Below are 20837 nucleotides of genomic sequence, written 5' to 3' on the forward strand. Positions count from 1 at the left end.
GAAGTATTGGAACAGGCTGCCCAGGGAGGTGGTGGAGTCCCCATCCCTGGAGGTGTTTAAAAAACCGTGTGGATTTGGTGTTGAGGAACATGGTTTAGGGACCCTGACAGTGCAGGGGGAACGGTTGGACTCGATGATCCTGAGGGTCTCTTCCAACCAGATGGTTCTATGATTGTATGATGGGAGCGGAGGGCCACGCCGCCGCCCAGGAGCCCCGGGCGGGCCCGGAGGGGTGAGGGGACAGATCCCCACGGAGCTCAGCCATGGGAAAGGCCAAGTCCCGCAGTGGGATCGCCCCCATGCACCGGGGGGGCCGGGGCTGGCCGGCCGAAGCCCCCCGGCAGCCAAGGCCCTGACGGCACTCGCCCCCTGGCGGCCTGCAGGGCAGCACGGCCGGCGGGGCAGAGCGTGGACGCTGAGGAGACATCCGAGCCGCGGCCCGGGGCACCGGCCGGGGCAGGACGGGCGGGACGGCTGACGGGAGCGGCGACTGGCGGCCATCCCGCGGCGCCCCGCCCCGCCAGTAGGCGGCGCCGTGCGGCTGCGCTCAACGCATGCGCGGAGACCGCACCGCCCCCCCCCCCCCGCCCGGAAGTTTCCGCGTCCCCTCCGCGGCCGCCGCCGCCCGCCATGTTCGCGGAGCTCAACGAGCTGCTGGACGCCTCCCCGCAGCGGCCGGAGACGGTGAGAGGGTGAGCGGGAGGGAGCGAGGCCGCCGCGGCGGCGGTGCGAGCCCGCGCGGGGACTGCCGGGAGCGGGAGTCCGGGCAGCGCTGCCCGCCGGGAGCCGCGCGGTGCGCGCCGGGAGGGGCGGGGCCCCGTGAGGCGGCGGCGGGAGCCGCGGCGTGTCGTGAGGGGGTTAATGGCCAGTGCCAGCCCCCCGCCGTGGGCAGGGACACCCTCCGCTGCTCCAGGGTGCCCAAAGCCCCATCCAACCTGGCCTGGAACACTGCCAGGGATGGGGCAGCCACGGCTTCTCTGGGAAACCTGGTCCAGTACCTCACCGCCCTCAATGTAAAGAATTTCTTTTTTGTATCTAACGTAAACCTCCCCTCTTTCAGTTTAAATCTGTTGCCCCGTGTCCTGTCACTACATGCCCTTGTCCAAAGCCCCTCTCCAGCTTTCCTGTAGCCCCTTTAGGCACTGGAAGGTGCTGGAAGGTCTCCCCGGAGCCTTCTCTTCTCCAGGCTGAACAGCCCCAACTCTCCCAGCCTGTCTCCAGAGCAGAGGTGCTCCAGCCCTCCCATCATCTCCGTGGCCTCCTCTGGACCTGCTCCAACAGCTCCATGTCCTTCTGATGCTGGGGACCCCCGAGCTGAAGGCAGCACTGCAGGGGGGTCTCCCGAGAGCAGAGCAGAGGGGCAGAATCCCCTCCCTCGCCCTGCTGCCCACGCTGCTCTGGGTGCAGCCCAGGACACGGTTGGCTTTCTGGGCTGCCAGCGCACGGTGCCGGCTCATGGTGAGCTTCTCATCCACCAGCACCCCCAAGTCCTTCTCCTCAGGGCTGCTCTCCATCCATTCTCTGCCCAGCCTGGACTTGTGCTTGGGATTGCCCTGACCCACGTGCAGGACCTTGCACTTGGCCTTGTTGAACTCCATGAGGTTCTCCCAGGCCCACCTCTGCAGCCTGTCCAGGACCCTCTGGATGCCATCCTTTCCCTCCAGCGTGCCCACCACACCACACAGTTGGTGTCGTCACAAACTTGCTGAGGGTGCCCTCGACCCCACTGTCCATGTTGACCATTTTCATCTTTGCCATCTCCATTTCTGCATCTCTACGCTTGCCTTGTGCCATTTTCCAAGTGCTGACAGACGCCTTCGCTGCAGGGCTGGTGGGCGGACGGAGCTGCCGCCTGTGTGGGTGTACGTGCCATGTCACCGCTGCACACTTGTGACACCCGCTGCCGCCCTGCCAAGGGGTTTGGGCAGGTTCTCACAAGTAGCTGCGGCTTCTGCCGCATAGCCTGCAGGTGGAAAGAGTGTGAAAGCAAAGCGTGGAAGGAGCGGGTTGGGGCAGGAAGGTGGAGATGGTGCTCCAAGAAGGACTTGCCTTTGAAAGTGCTTTGTCCCCAGCAGCATCTTGCTGGACTTGAGAAGGGTGCCCAGAAGGGGGAAGAGAATCAGATCATGCGTCTGTGGTGGGAGATGGGGGGCCGTGGGGTTCTGCTTGCCAGCAGATGAGGTTGTGGTGGTGGGCCGGGACTTACCTGCTCCTCAGCAGGAGAATTCCTCTTGCCTGATAGAAGGGGAAACTGCCCACCCTCAGGGACCAGGTTGCTTCCAGCCAGCTGCGAGACAATTTGATATTTGTAGTCCATGGGGCTCGGTGGAATACGTGCACGGACCTGCGTGAGAATGGCATGAGCACGGGGATGCAGAACTTGGGAAGCCTCACAGGTTCCTGCTGGCTTTCCGTGTGTTGACACAACTGGTGGAACCTCGATTCCTGTATTTGCGTCCCTTGCTCTGGAGTTGGTAAAGGCTTTGGGGCAGTGGCCGCAAGCATAGAAACCTAGAACGGTTTGGGCTGGAAGGGACCCAAGAGATCATCCAGTTCCAACCCCCCTGCCACGAGCAGGGACACCCTCCACTACACCAGGTTGCTCAAAGCCCCATCCAACCTGGCCTGGAACACTGCCAGGGATGGGGCAGCCACAGCTTCTCTGGGCAACCTGTGCCAGTGCCTCACCACCCTCAGAGGGAAGAATTTCTCCCTGGGATCCCATCGAAATCTCCCCTCTTTCAGTTCAAAGCCATCGCCCCATGTCCTGTCACTACACACCTTGCCCAAAGCCCCTCTCCAGCTTTCCTGTAGCCCCTTCAGGTACTGGAAGGTGCTGGAAGGCCTCCCTGGAGCCTTCTCTTCTCCAGGCTGAACAGCCCCAACTCTCCCAGCCTGTCTCCAGAGCAGAGGTGCTCCAGCCCTCCCATCATCTCCGTGGCCTCCTCTGGCCCCGCTCCAACAGCTCCATGTCCTTCTGGTGTTGGGGACCCCCGAGCTGAAAGCATGTAGGATGCTGGAGTTTCCTGGAGTTGTTGCCTTCCTTCCTCTCCTTCCTCTCCTTCCCCTCTCTTCTCCCTCCCCTTGGAGGATGCACCTCGGTGAGACACTCACCGGGGTGGTGCCACTGAGCCATATCTGTTTTTTGGGTGGGCAGGACATCTCTGGCTGAGGCAGAGGGGCACTGCTCTGCTCTACCCACTGCTCTGCTCTACCTTCTGCTCTGCATTCCCTGCATCCATGGTCCATATTTGCCGTTCCATCCGCGTCGCTTTGTCGTATTTTAGGCACTGGGGAGTTAATGCTGATACCGTGAATTGCCTGTGGGTAGATCGTGTGTTGCTGCAAAGGGTTTGTTTTTTTTCCTTCTAATAGATGCATCAATAAGTTCTTTGTGATTAAAACCAGCGCTTCTATGATTTGTATTGATTAAAGAAACATCTTGGCTAAGGTTTTAATGGGAACAAATGCCTTGATGAGCCTGGTGCTGGTAACAAGTGTGCGCTGACGAACGGAATGAATTTCCTGCGTGATGAAAACAAGGTGTACCCTTTGTGTGGAGCGCTCCGCTCCGTTACACGTGTTTTGATGAGGAGGTTTTCTGCTCTGAATGTGGCATGTTTGAGGTCCGCCTGGAAGAGGGGGCAGGGAGGGCTGTTTGGGGACAGGAGGAGCAGCAGCTGGAGCAGGGCACGGGTGGCGCTGGCCATTGCGGTGGGAGAACGGACTGGGGACAGAGCAGGTGGCTGTTGTCCTCGTGCTGTCTGTGCCACTCGGAGCAGAGAATATGTGTGCTCTGGATGTGCGGGCACTGGAAAGCGCAGTGCTGCTCGTCACTGTCGTCTGCAGCAGCCGGGCATTTCCGTGTGAGGACATGGCTCTTGGTGGGCACAGAGCGTGGAGGTCTCAGTCTAGTGCAAGGGCTTTTGGGTGGTGGGCACATCTTTCCGAAAGTGGCAAACTCGGCATCTGCTGGTGCCTCCCCGTGGGCTGTGTCCGGAGGAAGCGCTGACATCCCTTTGTAACCGGATGGGTGGCCAGAACGCTGCTCATCCGCTTCTTTCGCTAATCCATGTGGAGTGTTACCAAGCTGCAGGCCTGAGCAGGCATCTTGTCTACCAAGATGGAATTGGGAGCTGTTGGTGCCCTCATCTTCCTCTCTTAAGTGATTTTGCTTCGTCTTTTTCAGGGTAAATTCACGCTGCTGCGAGACACCAGAACAGATGGCAGCTTCCTGGTGCACCATTTCCTCTCCTTTTACCTCAGAGGTACGTCAGCAGCAGGAGTCTCCGAGGCAGGAGCTTGCCTTCACCTGCTCTTTGGAGATTCCTCTGGCCTAAAGTGTTTTGATGAGAGCCGAGGTTGGTTTTGCAGAGCATGAGGCACCCTTGGACTAGCGCAAGGCACTGGGGTTCAGGATTTATGGATCCTTGCCCTGACTTGCTCTTGGGACTTGCTGTACATCCTTGGGCACATCCCATAACGTCCGGGCACCTCGTTTCGTCATTAGTGCAGTGAACGTATTAAATCACTCGGGCGTCTGACAGCGAGGAGCTGACTGTAGTTCTTTCACTAGCTAGGTATTTTCTGATGTAATTAAAAATATCAGGAGCAACTAACGACTAGGTAAGCTAGTAGTGAGTAAAGAAACAAAGAGCCTGGCAAGTTGCCTAGTTGCTCTTCTGCTGAAGGTTTCACCTGTGAGTAACCTACCAGCCCTGCAGAGCAGGCGCCGGCATCACGGACTCCTCCAGCTTTCTGCTGGCAAAGCAGCCAGCCCAGCAGATCCAGTCAGGCTGTACCTGTCAGGCTTGAGACTCAGCTCAGGGTGCTGTGCGGGTGGTGGGGCTGAGCTCATCCTGCCCCCCATAACTGCCACTTTCTCACCTGTGGCTTTACCCTATTCCTAAAAAACCTGTTTTACTTAATTGAACAGAGTGAAGCTGCAGGAGAGCCTGTGGAGAGCAGGTCGTGAACAGGATGAACCCGCTTGGTGCTCAGAACGTTTGGGAGGTCCCAAGGGGTCCGTGAAGGCTCAACTGGGGCCATCGACTTCTGGCCACCTCAAGTCCGTGTCCTGCTCTCTGGCAGGGAGAAACAAATATGCTGATTTTGTTCATTCGCAGGCCATGAGGCCAGGTTGTCACGTGCTGGGTTTTCCAAAATCCCATTTTAGTGAGGTGTTTTTGTCGAAATTGCTTGCTCTGTGTGTTTTTCCAGACAAGGCCACTTGTCCTGCGAGAGCCAAACCGGGGATTTTTGGCACGTCGGCGGTTTCAGTAGCTTGTGTCACGGTCGGCCGTTGGCCTCCTTGCAGCAATACCAGGAAACGGTGCCAGGAGGTCCCAGGGCAGGATGGCAGGAGACAGAAAAGGGGCCTTCTTCTTTTTTTATGTCATCATTTTCTTGTTTAGACAAGAAAAACTGACTAAGATCGTCCCTAATGTGGAAATCCTATAGAAAGGTGAACACTGAAAGCCCAGCCATGAGCAAGCGAGGAGCTGCCTAGACCTGTCTTGCTTCGAGGCCTTTCCAGAGAGATTTGTAGCCTGGCTCCTGTGATTTATGTGCTTTGACAATGGCAGCTTGCAAAATTGGAACGGTAACGTGTCTTTTTTGTCTTCTCACGCAGCTGGCTGTAAGGTTTGCTTTGTGGCCCTGCTCCAGTCCTTCAGTCACTACAGCATCGTAGCACAGAAGCTGGTAAGTCTCTTGGCGTAGGATAATAATTACAGGTCCAGGTAGTTTCTGTTGGGTGGAAAGGAATGAGAACGGGGAATGGGAATTGCGTGTGAGCAGATGTTTCCAGATCTTGACGGGGATGGCCAGGATGTGTGCTCCTGTGGCAGGGGAGGCAGAGCACTTCTCACTGGAGAAGGACAAGAGAGGGACTTTTTACAAGGGCATATAGTGATAGGACACGGGGCAATGGCTTTAAAGTGAAAGAGGGGAGATTTAGATTGGATGTAAGGAAGAAATTCTTCCCTCTGAGGGTGGTGAGGCACTGGCACAGGTTGCCCAGAGAAGCTGTGGCTGCCCCATCCCTGGCAGTGTTCCAGGCCAGGTTGGATGGGGCTTTGGGCAACCTGGTGTAGTGGAGGGTGTCCCTGGCCATGGCAGGGGAGTTGGAACTGGATGGTCTGTGAGGTCCCTTCCAACCCAAACCATTCTGGGATTCGGTGATTCTAAGGGTTGTGATACAGGGCAGAAACCTGGCTACGAGGCTCGCTGCAAGGGCCCCGCTGGGCATGGAGAGAGGGCTGAGTGCAGAACAGCTGCTTGCTTTATGCTAGAAATGTTTTCTGGAGATCAGCGCTTCCCAGACGTGCCCAGAATGGTAGATGTAGTTTCGTTAGTGCTTTGGGGAGAAAAACGCCGTGGTGTCCATGTCCCTCGGGCCTCTCGGTATGCCTGCAGGACGCACTGGCTTTACGGCGTGGGAGGTCCCGAGGTGACTTCATTCTCTGTCCTGTGCTTACGTCGTGATGAAGTCCATTGGGCCAAACCACTTGTGAATTCAGAAGGACACCTGTGTGCCTCTTCCAGCCTCTGGGCCAAGCCATCAATTTGAGCTGTCTCAGGAGCTGCAAGCACTGAGTATGTTCTTATGGATTTCTTTCCCACGGTGAGTCAGGCAAGAATTCTGTGTACCCAGAAAGAAGGAAACAGAGAAAAGTAGGCAGGGTCATTCCCAGTGTCTGCAAATCAGCCTGAGCTCTGGCTTTAAACTCCTGTTTTTTTGTACAATGCTCAGACGTGAAATCATAGAATCATGGAATGGTTTGGGTTGGAAGAGACCTTCAAGATCATCCGGTTCCAACCCCCTGCCACGGGCAGGGACACCCTCCACTACACCAGGTTGCTCAAAGCCCCATCCAACCTGGCCTGGAACACTGCCAGGGATGGGGCAGCCACAGCTTCTCTGGGCAACCTGTGCCAGTGCCTCACCACCCTCAGAGGGAAGAATTTCTCCCTCAGATCCCATCGAAATCTCCCCTCTTCCAGTTCAAAGCCATCGCCCCGTGTCCTGTCACTACACACCCTTGTCCAAAGCCCCTCTCCAGCTTTCCTGTAGCCCCTTTAGGCACTGGAAGGTGCTGGAAGGTCTCCCCGGAGCCTTCTCTTCTCCAGGCTGAACAGCCCCAACTCTCCCAGCCTGTCTCCAGAGCAGAGGTGCTCCAGCCCTCCCATCATCTCCGTGGCCTCCTCTGGCCCCGCTCCAGCAGCTCCATGTCCTTCTGCTGTTGGGGACCCCAGAGCTGAACACAGTATTCCAGGTGAGGTCTCCCGAGAGCAGAGCAGAGGGGCAGAATCCCCTCCCTCGCCCTGCTGCCCACGCTGCTCTGGGTGCAGCCCAGGACACGGTTGGCTTTCTGGGCTGCCAGCGCATGGTGCCGGCTCATGTTGAGCTTCTCATCCACCAACACCCCCAAGTCCTTCTCCTCAGGGCTGCTCTCCATCCATTCTCTGCCCAGCCTGTACTTGTGCTTGGGATTGCCCCGACCCATGTGCAGGACTTTGCTCTTGGCCTTGTTGAATTCCATGAGGTTCTCCCAGGCCCACCTCTCCAGCCTGTCCAGGTCCCTCTGGATGCCATCCCTTCCCTCCAGCGTGTCCACAACACCACACAACTTGGTGTCATCTGCAAACATGCTGAGGGTGCACTCGATCCCACTGTCCATGTCACCGGCAAAGATGTTAAACAGCACTGGCCCCAGTACTGACCCCTGAGGAACACCACTCGTCACTGGCCTCCACTGGGCCATCGAGCTGTTGACCGCAACTCTTTGAGTGCGACCATCCCGCTGGTGCTCCGGTTGTGAAGTCCAGGTGACCTTCCAGGGCCAAAGGGGTGAGGGCTTGTCTTGGTCCTCCCTCCCTTGGTTCTGCTGGAAGTCCCAGCAGTTCTGCTGCTTATAAAGACTTGCAGGTGTTGAAGAACCGGGTGTTGCAATAACAGTGTATTCCCCACTGTAAATGTGTGTTGAGTTTTAGGGTTTTTTTATTTAATACTCAATTTTTACCTTTTAAAAGGGGATCAATGGTTTGAGAGCTCAGACCTAGGTTAAATAAAAATGAACGGAGCGAACGAAACATTCCCACGTGGAGCTTTACATCTCTCAGATACTCAACGCGCGATTCCCCGGCAGAGATTCCCCGCTGCCGAGCAAACTGCGAGCACTGAGTACTCCTGGCCTTTGTGTTGCCCAGAGGAGGAAATCTTGAGGGGAACTTGCAAAGTGGGACAGGAAAAGGGACACAGCAACTGGGGTAGGTAGGAGATTCCGCTGTGAAACATGGGCTCCTTGCCTGCTCTAACAGCAGGATCGTGTTTGTTGGTGTGTTGCCTAACATGGTGAGATTTCCCGGTGCGCAGCTTTGCGTGTGCTTTTAATAGGTGCTGTTGTCATCCCTCCCGTGGGAGAGGCTGGGAAGGGAGAGAGCAGGAGGATTAGCTGGAGCACGCGTGCAATGCAAATGGAAACAATTTGCTGCCTGATGCTTCAACAAAAAGGTTATTGGCATGAAAGGAGATAAGAGTGATAAGAAGAACAGCACAGTTTGCCCGGGGGAGCTCGGGGCAGTGATTCCCTGTGCCGGCAGCGGTGAGCTGTCCCCGTGCTGTGCCGTTGGTTTCAGGCCTGAGTCAGTCTTACATTAAAACTTCACAGGTGCCTGTGCTCTCCGGTGTTGGGAATTCTTCCTGAGCCCTGAGGAGCTAGAGGTCGTAACTCCAGTTATTTATATCTGCCTGAGTTTCCGTAAGATCTTGTCTTTGCTTCAGCCCTTCTTTGCCCAAATGAACACATCAGGCTCGGTAAAGGCGGGTTTCGGCGCAGTAGCTTCACTCTTGGAATTTGCTGCTGTGGATCTCTGCTGGAGACCAGCTGGCATGTCATTTACGTGGCTGCAGCAAAGCCCGATCTCAGGCAGTGCCCTGAGCTGTGCACTTAGGTGTGCTGCGTGCTCCAGCAAACACCTGGCCGCTCCCTTCCTGCCTCCTCTTCCTCAGCGGCGAGCTCAAGACCAGCTGCCTGGTCCTCTGTGTTGGCCGGGCGAGTTGCAGGGCATCAGGCTGTAGTTCCTCCAGGAACTGCTTGGAAGAATCTGGCTCCTGAGCAGCCACCTGTGTTATGTTATCCCATCCACAACTGAAATCTCCAGTGTGTAATCATTCCTAACAGAAGGAATGTGTTCCAGGCCAGGTTAGATGAGGCTTTGGGCAACCTGGTGTAGTGGAGGGTGTCCCTGCCCATGGCAAGGGGGTTGGAACTGGGTGATCTTTGAGGTCCTTTCCAACCCAACTAAGGTCCCTTCTAAGATTCTGTTACGTGTTTACAAAAGACTGCAGTTGGAAGAGCTCCGTAACTCAGTGATGCTCCTGTTCCTGCTGGGGACAGGGTGGTTCCCGGCCTGGGAGGGAAAGTCCTGGAGCCAGGGGCATATTATAGAGTCTTTACAGTGGTGCCTTGTGAATCTGGTCCTCGTAGTGCCTGAGGTACAGTGTTACACGGAATATTTATACGGAGCTGAAGTAGTGCTGACTTTATGTGCTGCTTCTGCACAGTCTTACCAGTCCTGAACCAGTTCCTTATTGTGCTAGCTAAATGCAGGGACGTATTTTTACTTGCAGGAAAGAGCTTTGCTGGATTTTTGTGCCTGTGCTGGCTCAGGCATACTGACTTCACACTTGTCCTTTTCTGCAAACCTTGCTCTTTTCGTGAGGATCTGCGCTTAATTTTAAGGGACAGTTACTGTTATTTGTTGTGACCTTGTAGAGAGCACGCTGGGCCGTAGCGAGACGGACGGCGCCAGGGCAGCTCGCCAGATCGGTGTTCCCACCCTTGTTTCTACAGCGTTTGTTTTCTTGGAGAGGAAAAACATGTGTCCCCGTTTGGTCTCCCCTTGTCTCCCCCCTTACCCCGTGCCACGGTGCTGGGGTCACAGACCAGAGGACATCTCCTGGTCACCTCTGCTTTCCCCTGCAGGTGGTTGTACCAGAGGAGAGACCTTGGCCGGCTGACAGGTCATCGCACTTCGTACCGCAGCTGCGCTCGTTGTTTGAGCTTGTGACCCCTGCCTCGCGTGCCCCCTTCCTCCTCCTCTCCTGCAAATATTTTGCTTTCCCTTGTGAAATGGCCAGCGGCGAGTGGCGGCTCTGGTTTGAGGGGACGTCGCTGCTGGCAGGCCGGTGGGCCACCACGCTGCCTGGCTACCAGCATCCTGCACGGGTGAGAACAGTCGTGCTCCGTTGCGGAGCTCGCAGCTCCAGTCACGCCGAGCTGCTGGTTCAGGAACATTTCTGGCCTGGATCGATAACTGACAGATTGCCAGAGATCATGTCTGCGTGCTCCCGGCGATAATGGAGCGTGGTGCTGCGAGACAATGAAAGCTTTCAGGGCTGGCAGCGCGTGTTTGGGTGCTCTGCGGCACTGTGGCTCTGCAGCAGGGGCGCGTGTAGCGTCCATAGCGGTCAGGCAGGTGCCGTTGGCCATTTTGAGCACTTTTTCCACCATCTCCAAGCTGTCCTGGTGCTTCCTGTGCTGCTTCCAGAGGTTACATCAGGGTGGCTGCTAGCTGGGAGACAAAGCAGAGGTTTGCTGTGGCAGATGGCTGCAGCGGGATCATCCAGGCCTCCATCCAGCACTGTCTCTCTGGGACCTGTTTCCCCAGCTGGAAAATGAGACTGGGCTTGTCAGGTCCACCCAGGAACGTCATGATGGAATTCCTGGTCTGAGCCACGAGCACATCGCCCCTGCCTGCCGCCTTCTTGTGCTGCGGCCCTTCTCCCTGTCGTCCAGGCAGGCCCTGGTGTAACAGCACTAAGCAGCGGGTGTTTTCAAGAGGGGACACTGTTTTCTTATTGATCTGAAATATAGAGAGTTTGGGTGTGCAGGAAGAAACAAAGGCTGCGTGTTCGCAGCTTGAGACTCTTCCCAGTCAGCTCCCTCCGTCTTGTCGGAGCGGTGCCATCACATCATTTCACTAGATGAGTTGTCAGGGTTTATTCCTTCAGCCGCGCGCTCACCGCTTCTAAAAACAGCAGCTGGCATGAGTCGGAGCTTCTCCAGCCCAGCTTTCCCTGGACGGGACCAAGAGAGCCGCAGGAAGTTGGGTACCGATGGATGGATGGATGGATGGATGGATGGATGGATGGATGGATCCGTCCTCTCTCCCCCTTGGAGGTTCCCGTGCCATGGAGACATCCCACATGTGCTGGGATGGGAACAGATACCACCCGTTCATCTGAATTATTTTCTGGATTATTCTGAATTTAGCCACTGCTGTCACGAAGCATTTCAGCAAGTGCCGTGTCCTGCAGACCCCGAGAACTCACCAGGGGACGAGGTTGGTGAGACCGCCGTGCAGCCCAGCCCTGTGTTACGGCACGGCAGGTATTTGCTGGCTGTTCCCCGCTCCTGGCTTGTCACATAAAGGTTCTTCTGTCCTGGGCTAGAAGTTTTTCCATGGTGTGTGCTTACGGTTGCCCAAGAGGCTTCCCTTGGCGCTCCGTTCCTGCCCTGCTTTCTGGCATGGCTTTGGTGAGCAAATATCACCTGCACAAGCCGGGTCCCTCTGCCTGCAGCCCACGTCAGCTCTGCCGGGCTCGGGGCCGGCGGGAGGTACGGTAGGGAGAGCGAGGGCCCCGTGCTCTGTAAGAGTTGGGAATGGGAATTACTGCTCTTGGCTTGCCCGGGAGAAGGGGAAAAGAGAGGAGGCAATGTGGATTAGATGAGGCAAGAGTGTTGCAACGCTTGCTGGTTAATGCTGTTTATTGAGAGGGTGCTTGAAAACAAAAGGGGTATATCCCAAAGTGCTGGCTGGTGCCTTGCCCGAGGCTCTCCTTCCGGAGTCTGCGTGGCAGGTGGGCTTGATTTCCTCCCAGAAGCACGTGTGGAAGACCAGGAAAAAGAAGGGCAGGCTCAAAACGATTGGAGGTGGGACATGTCAGACAGCCTTTTCCCTGGAGTCGCCTCTGCCAGTCGAGGCTGCTTGTCAGAGCATCCCCTGGCCGTGATGGAAGACGTTGCCTCCGATCCGTTGTTTTCTGATTGCCGTAGACGGCGTTTTCTGGCAGCAGCCCTGAGGAGTGGATCTCTCCCCCTCACATTACAGCTGGGAGGGAAAACAGCGGAAATCTGTCTTTCCTCTCATTAGCACGGAACGTGTGGCAACTGATAAGGCTTGCAGGAGCTCAGGGTTAATCTGCTTGGAAAGGACCTCTTCCTTATCTACCCAGACCTTCTCTCTGGAGGTCCTCCTGGGGAAATCCTAGTAGGGATGGTCTCATTCATCAGGTGCTCAAGATGTGGCTTTACAATCTTTTCTTTTTTTCGTTTAAATAAAAGAAGAGAAGAGAAGAGGGGTGTGAAACTTGGGAAGTCTGGAATAACAGGAAGGTGGAGCAGGTGAAACACAGGAGGCAGAAGCGGACACATCACTTTGGTGCATCTCCCTCCTGTGTGTGAGCAAAGGGAGCAGGGTGGCTCTCAGGGGTGTCGGGAGGACTGGGAAATGCTGGGAAAACCTCCAAGGTCTTTTCAGAAGCAGGTGTTGGGACCGTGCCAAGCACAGCGCTCTGTTCAGCAGCGCTCGAGGTCCTGGGGGAAGAGCTGCTTGCTGGGCGACTCAAACCCCGTGCTCAAGTGTCCTGCAGCTCCCAGCACGACTGCTTAGGAAACCAGCAAAAATCTGTATTTTCTGTGACGTTTAAAAGGTTCCTGGTCGAAAGCACCAGTGGTGGTGGTGTGTGCCTCTTCCAGCGTTCAGGCAGAAGCTGGTCCTGGCTTAAGGAAAGGGCTCCCACTCCTGCCCTAGGGCTTTCCCCTGTTCCTGGCCAGTCCTGCTCAGCCACCCTCTTCGGAGGGTGCAAAACCTCGCAGCATCCCAAAGGGCGTCTTCTCTGAGGGGATACGGGAACTGCTTTCTCAGGATCCGTGTTTCTGGTTCCTGGCCTCTGGCTCACCAGTTCTGCCTGTGGAGCAACACTGCGTTGAGCTAAACCTTCCTGAACTCCCTGTAAACCATCTGTCTCGCCATCGTGTCCACCCTCCTGCTGCCTTGCACAACGACCCTGTTTCCAGGCTGCTGGGACGCCACGACTCTTGGCGTTAATGCTCCTTGGTTCCATTTTAAGAGATCGCGGTCCCGTTGTGAAATGTGGGAAGCAACCCACACTGGAAAGCTGAGCAAATTTGCACTTCTTCCTGCCAGGAAACGCACAGTTTGGCTGCAGTTTGAAGATAGTGCGCATGAGATATCTTTCTGTGATCATATCAGTAACGTGGTACTAAATTTTCTTCTGAAAGGTGGGCTGATGCAGTTAGCAGAAGGCTGAGGAGCTATAGAAAGGTTGGTGAAAGTAGCCCTTGCTGATGAAAGAAAGGAGGATGAGGAAGGAGTTCAAGAACTAGATCTCCAGTTAGAGTCTTCTGCATGTCTGCTGCAACTCTGCCAGGGCTTTCTCCATTGGGGCTGGACGAGCCCTGCATGTGGCTCTCAAGGTCAGCCTCATGGTGAAGCAGGGCTGAGGTGACACCCCCCCTGCAGTGCTGCATTCAGCTCTGGGGTCCCCAACAACAGAAGGACATGGAGCTGTTGGAGCGGGGCCAGAGGAGGCCACGGAGATGATGGGAGGGCTGGAGCACCTCTGCTCTGGAGACAGGCTGAGAGAGCTGGGGCTGTTCAGCCTGGAGAAGAGAAGGCTCCGGGGAGACCTTCCAGCACCTTCCAGTACCTGAAGGGGCTACAGGAAAGCTGGAGAGGGGCTTTGGACAAGGGTGTGGAGTGACAGGACACGGGGCAATGGCTTTAAATTGAAAGAGGGGAGATTTTGGTGGGATTTGAGGAACAAATTGTTCCTTCTGAGGGTGGTGAGGCACTGGCACAGGTTGCCCAGAGAAGTTGTAGATGCCCCATCCCTGGCAGTGTTCCAGGCCAGGTTGGAGGGGGCTTTGGGCAACCTGGTGTAGTGGAGGGTGTCCCTGCCCATGGCAGGGGGGTTGGAACTAGGTGATTTTTAAGGTCCCTTCTAACCTAAACCATTCTGTGATTCTATGATTTAGATGAGACTTGATAAAAATCGGCTGTTTGCACTGTTCCTCCAAAGCTCTACAACATCATGTTTTCCTCTCTCAAGGGAATCAGTCTGACAGCTGCCAAAGAACGGGGACAGCTTGTCTTCTTGGAAGGCCTCAAGTCCTGCCTTGACCTTTTGTTTGGAGAGGAGGAGCAGCAGCCAGGACAGCCCAGTCCTCTCCAGTTTATAAGGTAAACCTGACCGGTTGGTGGTTCCTCTGGGGCTCAGCAGGGTCCCCAGCACAAAGCATTTCCCCTGGCATGTCTCCGGCCTCTGCAGCCAACGCCGAGGGCGTCAGTGAGCTCCATGCCCGAGACCTGGCTCCCCTTGGGCTCCCCTCCGGGGCCCAAGGACTCAGTAGCTGGACACCTCAGTGAAGGGAGACGCCAGCGCCGTGCACATTGCTGTTCTTGTCCTACCCTGTCTCTCCCTGCTGCTCAGAGAGGGATTCTGTCCCCCTTCTCCAGTGTTTCGGGGTCATTTCTGCCCCCATCCTCATTGCCAAGCATGTTACAGGCCTGGAGAAAATCTATTTCAGCACTCATCCTGTTTGTGTCAAATAAAACTCCCTCCAAGAAGTTTAGCTCCTTTTTTTTTATTGTTGAGTCTTATTCTCATCCAGGAGAACAGCACTGCTTTCACTGTGCTGGCTTTCCTTTTTATTCCCACTTCACTTTCTCCATGGTCCTGATGATTTGATAGAAAAAAAAAAATCCATGGAGGACGGTTAAATTGGAAGATATTGCCTCTGGGTCAGGCAGCCTCTGACGGGGGCCAGGCTGGATGGGACTCTGAGCAACCTGATCGAGTTGAAGATGTCCCTGCTCATGGCAGGGTGGGACTGGATGACCTTTAAAGGTCCCTTTGAACCCAAGCGTTTCTTTGGTTCTGTGGTCCCTGGAGCAAGGCAGAAGGGTTTCACTGGTGTTACTGGGTTACACAGGTGAGTAAAGGAGCAGTGACTGTAGGGCCATGTAGGACCTGGTGGCTGTCAGCAGTGGGGACAGTGGTGCAGGCTGGTGTTGCCACGCTGTGTCAGTGGGTGAGGAGGAGGACACACCTTGAGACTTCCTTCTCTTCCAGTGAGCGCAATTCCGACCTCAAAGCCTTGTTTGACTTCGTCCGGACGTCCCTGACTCCCGCCGACAGCGACTCCTGGAACGGCCCCGTGCTGCTGGTGGATGACCTCAGCGTCCTGCTCAGCCTGGGCGCCGCACCGGTGGCGGTGCTGGACTTCATCCACTACTGCAGAGTGGCCGTGTGCTCCCAGCTGAAGGTGCCGCTCCCCCCACGCGCAGCCTCCCATACGCTACGAGTACCAAGGAGCCTCTGGAGCAGAGCCTGCTTTCACTCTCGGAGGGATGTGTTAGTCCCTGGAGATGAGTGGAGCATCTCCCTGATAAGGAAAGGCTGAGGGAGCTGGGGCTCTCTAGCTTGGAGAAGAGGAGGCTGAGGGGGGACCTCATTAATGTTTATAAATATGGAAAGGGTGACTGGCATGAGAATGAAGCCAGGCTCTTCTCAGTGGCATCCAACGATAGGACAAGGGGAAATGGATATAAGCTGGAACACAGGAGGTTCCGCTTCAACGTGAGGAAGAACTTCTTCCCAGTAAGGGTACCAGAACCCTGGAACAGGCTGCCCAGAGAGGTTGTGGAGTCTCCTTCTCTGGAGATGTTCCAAACCCACCTGGACGCGTTCTTGTGTGATCTGATCTAGGTGGTCCTGCTCCGGCAGGGGGATTGGAGTAGATGATCCTTTGAGGTCCCTTCCAATCCCTGACATTCTGTGTGATTCTGTGAGATGTGCTAGTCCCTTTGCAACTGGTTTCCCAGGAGGTGCTGCCCAGAGAAGGGCTCTCTGCATCCCAGATGTGTGAGCAGAGCTCCGAAGTGTAAAATAGTGTTTCTTGGAGCTCCTGGCTCTCCAGAGAGCTCTGCTCACGCCCGTTTGTGTGCGTGCGGGAGGGCAGGGAAGGAAACAGGTTGGGAAGGCAGTGAGGGGCAGAGATGAAGGTCCACTCGCAGGGCACACGAGTCCCTGCTTCCACCCGTCTTCAGCGTTGCCATGTGTTGCTCGGGCTGGTTTCTAAGGGTGTGTGACGATGCAGCACTCCTACAAAGATCTTCCCAGCGATGTGTTGAGTTCTGAGAGCATCCCGGCCAAAACCGGTTCCAGTCACATCCACCCTTTGCTATTTCAGATCAGAGCAACGAAACTGGTGAAGGGTTTAGAGAACTGGTTCTGTGAGAAGCGGCTGAGGGAGCTGGGACTGGTCAGTCTGGAGAAGAGGAGGCTCAGGGGGGACCTTATCGCTCTCTACAATTACCTGGAAGGAAGTGGTAGGGAGATGGGGGTCGGTCTCTTCTCCCACGTTAGGAATGACAGGATGAGAGGGAATGGCCTCAAGTTACGCCAGGGGAAATTTAGGTTGGATATCAGGAAGAATTTCTTTCCAGAGAGGGTTGTGAAGTGTTGGAACAGGCTGCCCAGGGAGGTGGTGGAGTCCCCATCCCTGGAGGTGTTTAAAAACCGTGTGGATTTGGTGTTGAGGAACATGGTTTAGGGACCCTGACAGTGCAGGGGGAACGGTTGGACTCGATGATCCTGAGGGTCTCTTCCAACCAGATGATTCTATAATGATTCTATGATTTCCATTGCAGCGTTCCCCATGCTGGCCACTTCTCTCTCTGCTGGGGTGAGAAATCAAGTCGACATGTCAGGCTTTGTTAGCCTGCACTTCGCACGGCGCCGGGGTGTTTGTGCCGTAAATGCTGACGAGGGATGTTCTGCTTGCTGAGAATATTGACCTCCAAAGCAGCTAAAAAAGATGATAAATCGTGCAAACACGTTTCTATTTCTGCCTAAGGTGCTCTGAAGCTTTAAAGTACGTTTTAATTGATGGGGGATTTAATGTAATTTTAGTTCTTGGTGACCTGCATGGGCTGAGGCAGAGACCCTTGGGATGGATTTTTAATGGAGTTGGTGTTGAGCCGGGAGCTCTTCGCTTCTCGCGGGAGCTGCGAAGGTTCGAGCATCCCAGCTCTGGCTGCGGCCGTTCGGCCACAGCTTTATTTAGCTGTTTTGAATTAGTTCAGAGAGCTGCTGTTTGCATGGCCTGACAGACTGGTTTCACTGGACAGCTGTCTGCTAGCAAGGTATTTTTAGGCTGCATATTAAATATAGATGGGAGTGCGTGTGTATGTGTACGCAATCTGTATGTACAGCAAGCTGTTTCAGGGATGTATATATGTAGAATCATGGAATCCCAGACTGGTTTGGGTTGGAAGGGACCTCAAAGATCATCCAGTTCCAACCCCCTGCCATGGGCAGGGACACCCTCCACTACACCAGGTTGCTCAAAGCCCCATCCAACCTGGCCTTGAACACTGCCAGGGATGGGGCAGCCACAGCTTCTCTGGGCAACCTGTGCCAGTGCCTCAGCACCCTCAGAGGGAAGAATTTCTTCCTCAGATCCCATCGAAATCTCCCCTCTTCCAGTTTAAAGCCATTGCCCCGTGTCCTGTCACTCCACACCCTTGTCCAAAGCCCCTCTCCAGCTTTCCTGTAGCCCCTTCAGGTACTGGAAGGTGCTGGAAGGTCTCCCCGGAGCCTTCTCTTCTCCAGGCTGAACAGCCCCAACTCTCTCAGCCTGTCTCCAGAGCAGAGGTGCTCCAGCCCTCCCATCATCTCCGTGGCCTCCTCTGGACCCGCTCCAGCAGCTCCATGTCCTTCTGATGTTGGGGACCCCAGAGCTGAAGGCAGCACTGCAGGGGGGTCTCAGGAGAGCAGAGCAGAGGGGCAGAATCCCCTCCCTCACCCTGCTGCCCACGCTGCTCTGAGTGCAGCCCAGGACACGGTTGGCTTTCTGGGCTGCCAGCGCACGGTGCCGGCTCATGTTGAGCTTCTCGTCAACCAACACCCCCAAGTCCTTCTCCTCAGGGCTGCTCTCCATCCATTCTCCACCCTGTCTGGACTTGTGCTTGGGATTGCCCCGACCCATGTGCAGAACCTTGCACTTGGCCTTGTTGAACTCCATGAGGTTCTCACAGGCCCACCTCTGCCGCCTGTCCAGGTCCCTCTGGATGCCATCCTTTCCCTCCAGCATGCCCACCACACCACACAGTTGGTGTTGTCACAAACTTGCTGAGGGTGCCCTTGATCCCACTGTCCATGTCACTGACAAAGATGTTAAATAGCACTGGTATCTGCTGTTTATTTCCCCAGTAGACCTTAGCTGAGAACCAGCTGCTGTGCTGGGGGATGTCTAAGTAGCTTAGTTAGCAGGGCATTTGTGCAAGCTCCCATTCTTATCTCCCCTTCCGTACCCGGAGTGGATTAGGAATCCGCTGGGAGCTCATCACTGCCTGGTCTCATTCCAGGGGAACATCGTGGTGCTGGTTCACAGCAACGAGGATTCGGAAGACGAGGAAAACGAACTGGTTGTCACCTCCCTGTGTCATCACAGTGACCTGATCCTGTGGGTGGAGGGGCTGGTGACCGGCTTCTGCAAGGATGTTCACGGGCAGGTGATGCAGGGGAGAGCATGGAGGGGTGGCAGACGTTAATGTCACACATAACACTGCCCAGAGGCCCACGGGGAGGTGAGACATGCTCCAGCTGCCCCGTGCCAGACGGCCGAGGACCAGCCTGGTCTGCAGCGTGGTTAAGGACTAACGAGCAGCCTTGCTGCAGGCACCAGGATCTGCTGGAGCACCTGGCTGTGACTCTGCTTCTGCAGGAATGTTTTAGGGACATCCTGCTGCCAGCCCTGGAAGCTGGCAAGGGTTTATACAGCAGCTGCGGTGCCCGCTGTCCCCTGCACCAAGGTGATGGCAAAGAAAAATATCCAGTTCCTGGGAAGCTTCCTCAAAATGTCCTGTCGATAGACCTCAGCCTGGCTGCAGTGGTCTCTTCTGGGCTGGGAGGGCAGCTGGGTGGCCTGGTTGCTGCGTGGTCACCCATCAGGGGCTGCCACCCAGGGGGCTGGTTAGAGGCAGCTCTGTGATGGTTTTTCTGCCAGTGATCCCCTTCCCTGCAGACCAGCAAGAGGTGTGGGATGAGGATGCTGTGCCTGGGGCAGCCAAAGGGATGATATTGCTGTTCCTTTCCCTTTGCAGATTAAAATAATTAAGAGAGTGTCCTTGGAGCTGACGGCGGAGCAGGATCTCGTCCAGATCTACCAGTATAAGATCCAGGACAAGAACGTCACCTTTTTTGCAAGAGGGCTGTCAGCTGCAGTCCTGTGATGCAGCGCTGCGAGAGCGGCGTGGGCTGGCAGGTACCCATAGTGTGGATGTGCCACCCTGGATGTACGGGGAGGCAGGTACCCATAGTGTGGATGTGCCACCACACCAGTCTGGCTGCGTCACCAGTGTCTGCCAGGAGCCGGGCAGCAAACTGACCCAGGAGGGCAGCTTCCACGCGTGTCGAACTGTGTGCCAACGAGGGGATTAAGCCTGCCCAGAGCTTGCGGCATCCCTTTGTCCTCCCACCCCATTCCCAACGTACGCAAGCCAAGAGGAAGAGCAAAAACCTGCAGGAATGGCCCTCGGAGCGTGTAAATACAAGCAGGGGGGATGCCCCGCGGGCTGGGCGTGCTTCACCTTTTCCGGTGCGTTATGGCATGGCAGTGCCAGGCACTGCTGCGTGGGGGGGATCACCCCACCCTCCCGCTGGCGTTTTCACGAGGTGACACAGCACGGGTGGAGGCAGGGATGGTCTGGGAGCGTGTTGCAATTCGTACCTTTCTCCCAGCTCTGGCACAGGAGAGAATTTGCTCAACTCCCAACTTTTTTTTTAAAAAAAAATCTATCGCCACATGTGTAGTCCCTCGCCTCGCTGCTGTAGGACCTAAAGGCCGCCTCGCTTGCTGGATCCCTTATTTTTTTTTTGTTACTTTCCCTCTTTTCTCGTGAAACCCCTGTGCCTGTGTGTGTCTTCCCAAGCTCGTCCTTGGCTCCGGGTGACAGACGGATGCTGGAACTTGAGCCTCTGTGTCAGCCGCTGCCTCCTGACCACAAATCATGACGAGCAGTTCTATGACCTGCCTGTATTGAAGCATTATTGTGGGCTAATAATCACTAATTTTAATTAGATAAGTGTACAGTCATTAAGTAACCGTGGATCTCTGTATGGGAACTGCTCCCCACAGGCTCCTGTGGGAGGGGAGAGAAATGGGCATCTCCTGAGCCTGGGGGAGGAGATGGCTTTGGGTCCCCCTCCCTCCCCACGGATTTGAGGGCACATCTCAGACCTGGACGTCTCCTGGTAGATGCTCTGGCTGCAGCGGGCTATAAATAACACCCCGCACGCTTGTGAGAGACCTGCGAGCCCTTTGCAGCTCCAGAGCCGGGGTAGCAACTCTGGCAGCGGGCTGCATTCCTGCTTTTTCCATGCAGGAACGCTGCATGGCCCAGTGACCCGTCCTGCCACGAGTGTTGGTTTGAGTTTGGGGGCCCTGGTACGCTTGGAGGCTGCAGCTCTTGTCATGGGCCCAAATTTTCTTTGGTGGATGAGCCCCGAGCTGCCCCTGTGTGTGTGGCCCAGGCAGGCAGCTGGATCCCGAGCGTGGCATGTCGGCGGTGTTTAGGGTGCCCGGCCCAGCCTGGCAGCCAGCTAGGAAGCAGCCGGATCCACAGCTTACTATGCCCCAAACCCCGTCCAACCTCCATGTAGAGGCAGCACCGGGGAGACACCACCATAGCTTGTGCCCCTAAGTGTGCACAGAGCCCTTGGGGAAGGTTCGTGGTAGCTG

At 55.8% G+C, this 20837-nt stretch overlaps 1 protein-coding gene across 2 annotated transcripts; it reads left to right on the plus strand.

Moving 5' to 3' along the window:
- The first annotated feature begins 629 nt into the window (after nucleotides 1-629).
- On the plus strand, nucleotides 630-20146 carry ELP6 (elongator acetyltransferase complex subunit 6). 2 transcript variants are annotated; one of them, XM_086614689.1, is made up of 7 exons: nucleotides 630-684; nucleotides 4190-4268; nucleotides 5633-5703; nucleotides 14141-14271; nucleotides 15164-15356; nucleotides 18463-18609; nucleotides 19201-20146. In XM_086614689.1, exons 1-7 carry the CDS (start codon nucleotides 631-633, stop codon nucleotides 19327-19329), a joined length of 804 nt encoding a protein of 267 aa, XP_086470815.1. In that variant the 5' UTR covers nucleotide 630; the 3' UTR covers nucleotides 19330-20146. The 2 variants fall into 2 exon arrangements, with proteins under 2 accessions (XP_086470815.1, XP_086470816.1); XM_086614690.1 differs by lacking the exon at nucleotides 18463-18609.
- The last annotated feature ends 691 nt before the right edge of the window (nucleotides 20147-20837 follow it).

The sequence above is a fragment of the Tauraco erythrolophus genome, chromosome 7, assembly GCF_009769465.1.
Source record: "Tauraco erythrolophus isolate bTauEry1 chromosome 7, bTauEry1.pri, whole genome shotgun sequence".
Classification (NCBI taxonomy): Eukaryota; Metazoa; Chordata; class Aves; order Musophagiformes; family Musophagidae; genus Tauraco; species Tauraco erythrolophus.

Coding starts and splice junctions, on each gene's coding strand:
- ELP6 (XM_086614689.1), top strand. CDS start 631: ATGTTCGCGGAGCTCAACGAGCTGCTGGACGCCTCCCCGCAGCGGCCG. Junction 4,269..5,632: donor CCTCTCCTTTTACCTCAGAG/GTACGTCAGCAG, acceptor CTTCTCACGCAG/CTGGCTGTAAGGTTTGCTTT. Junction 14,272..15,163: donor AGTCCTCTCCAGTTTATAAG/GTAAACCTGACC, acceptor CTTCTCTTCCAG/TGAGCGCAATTCCGACCTCA.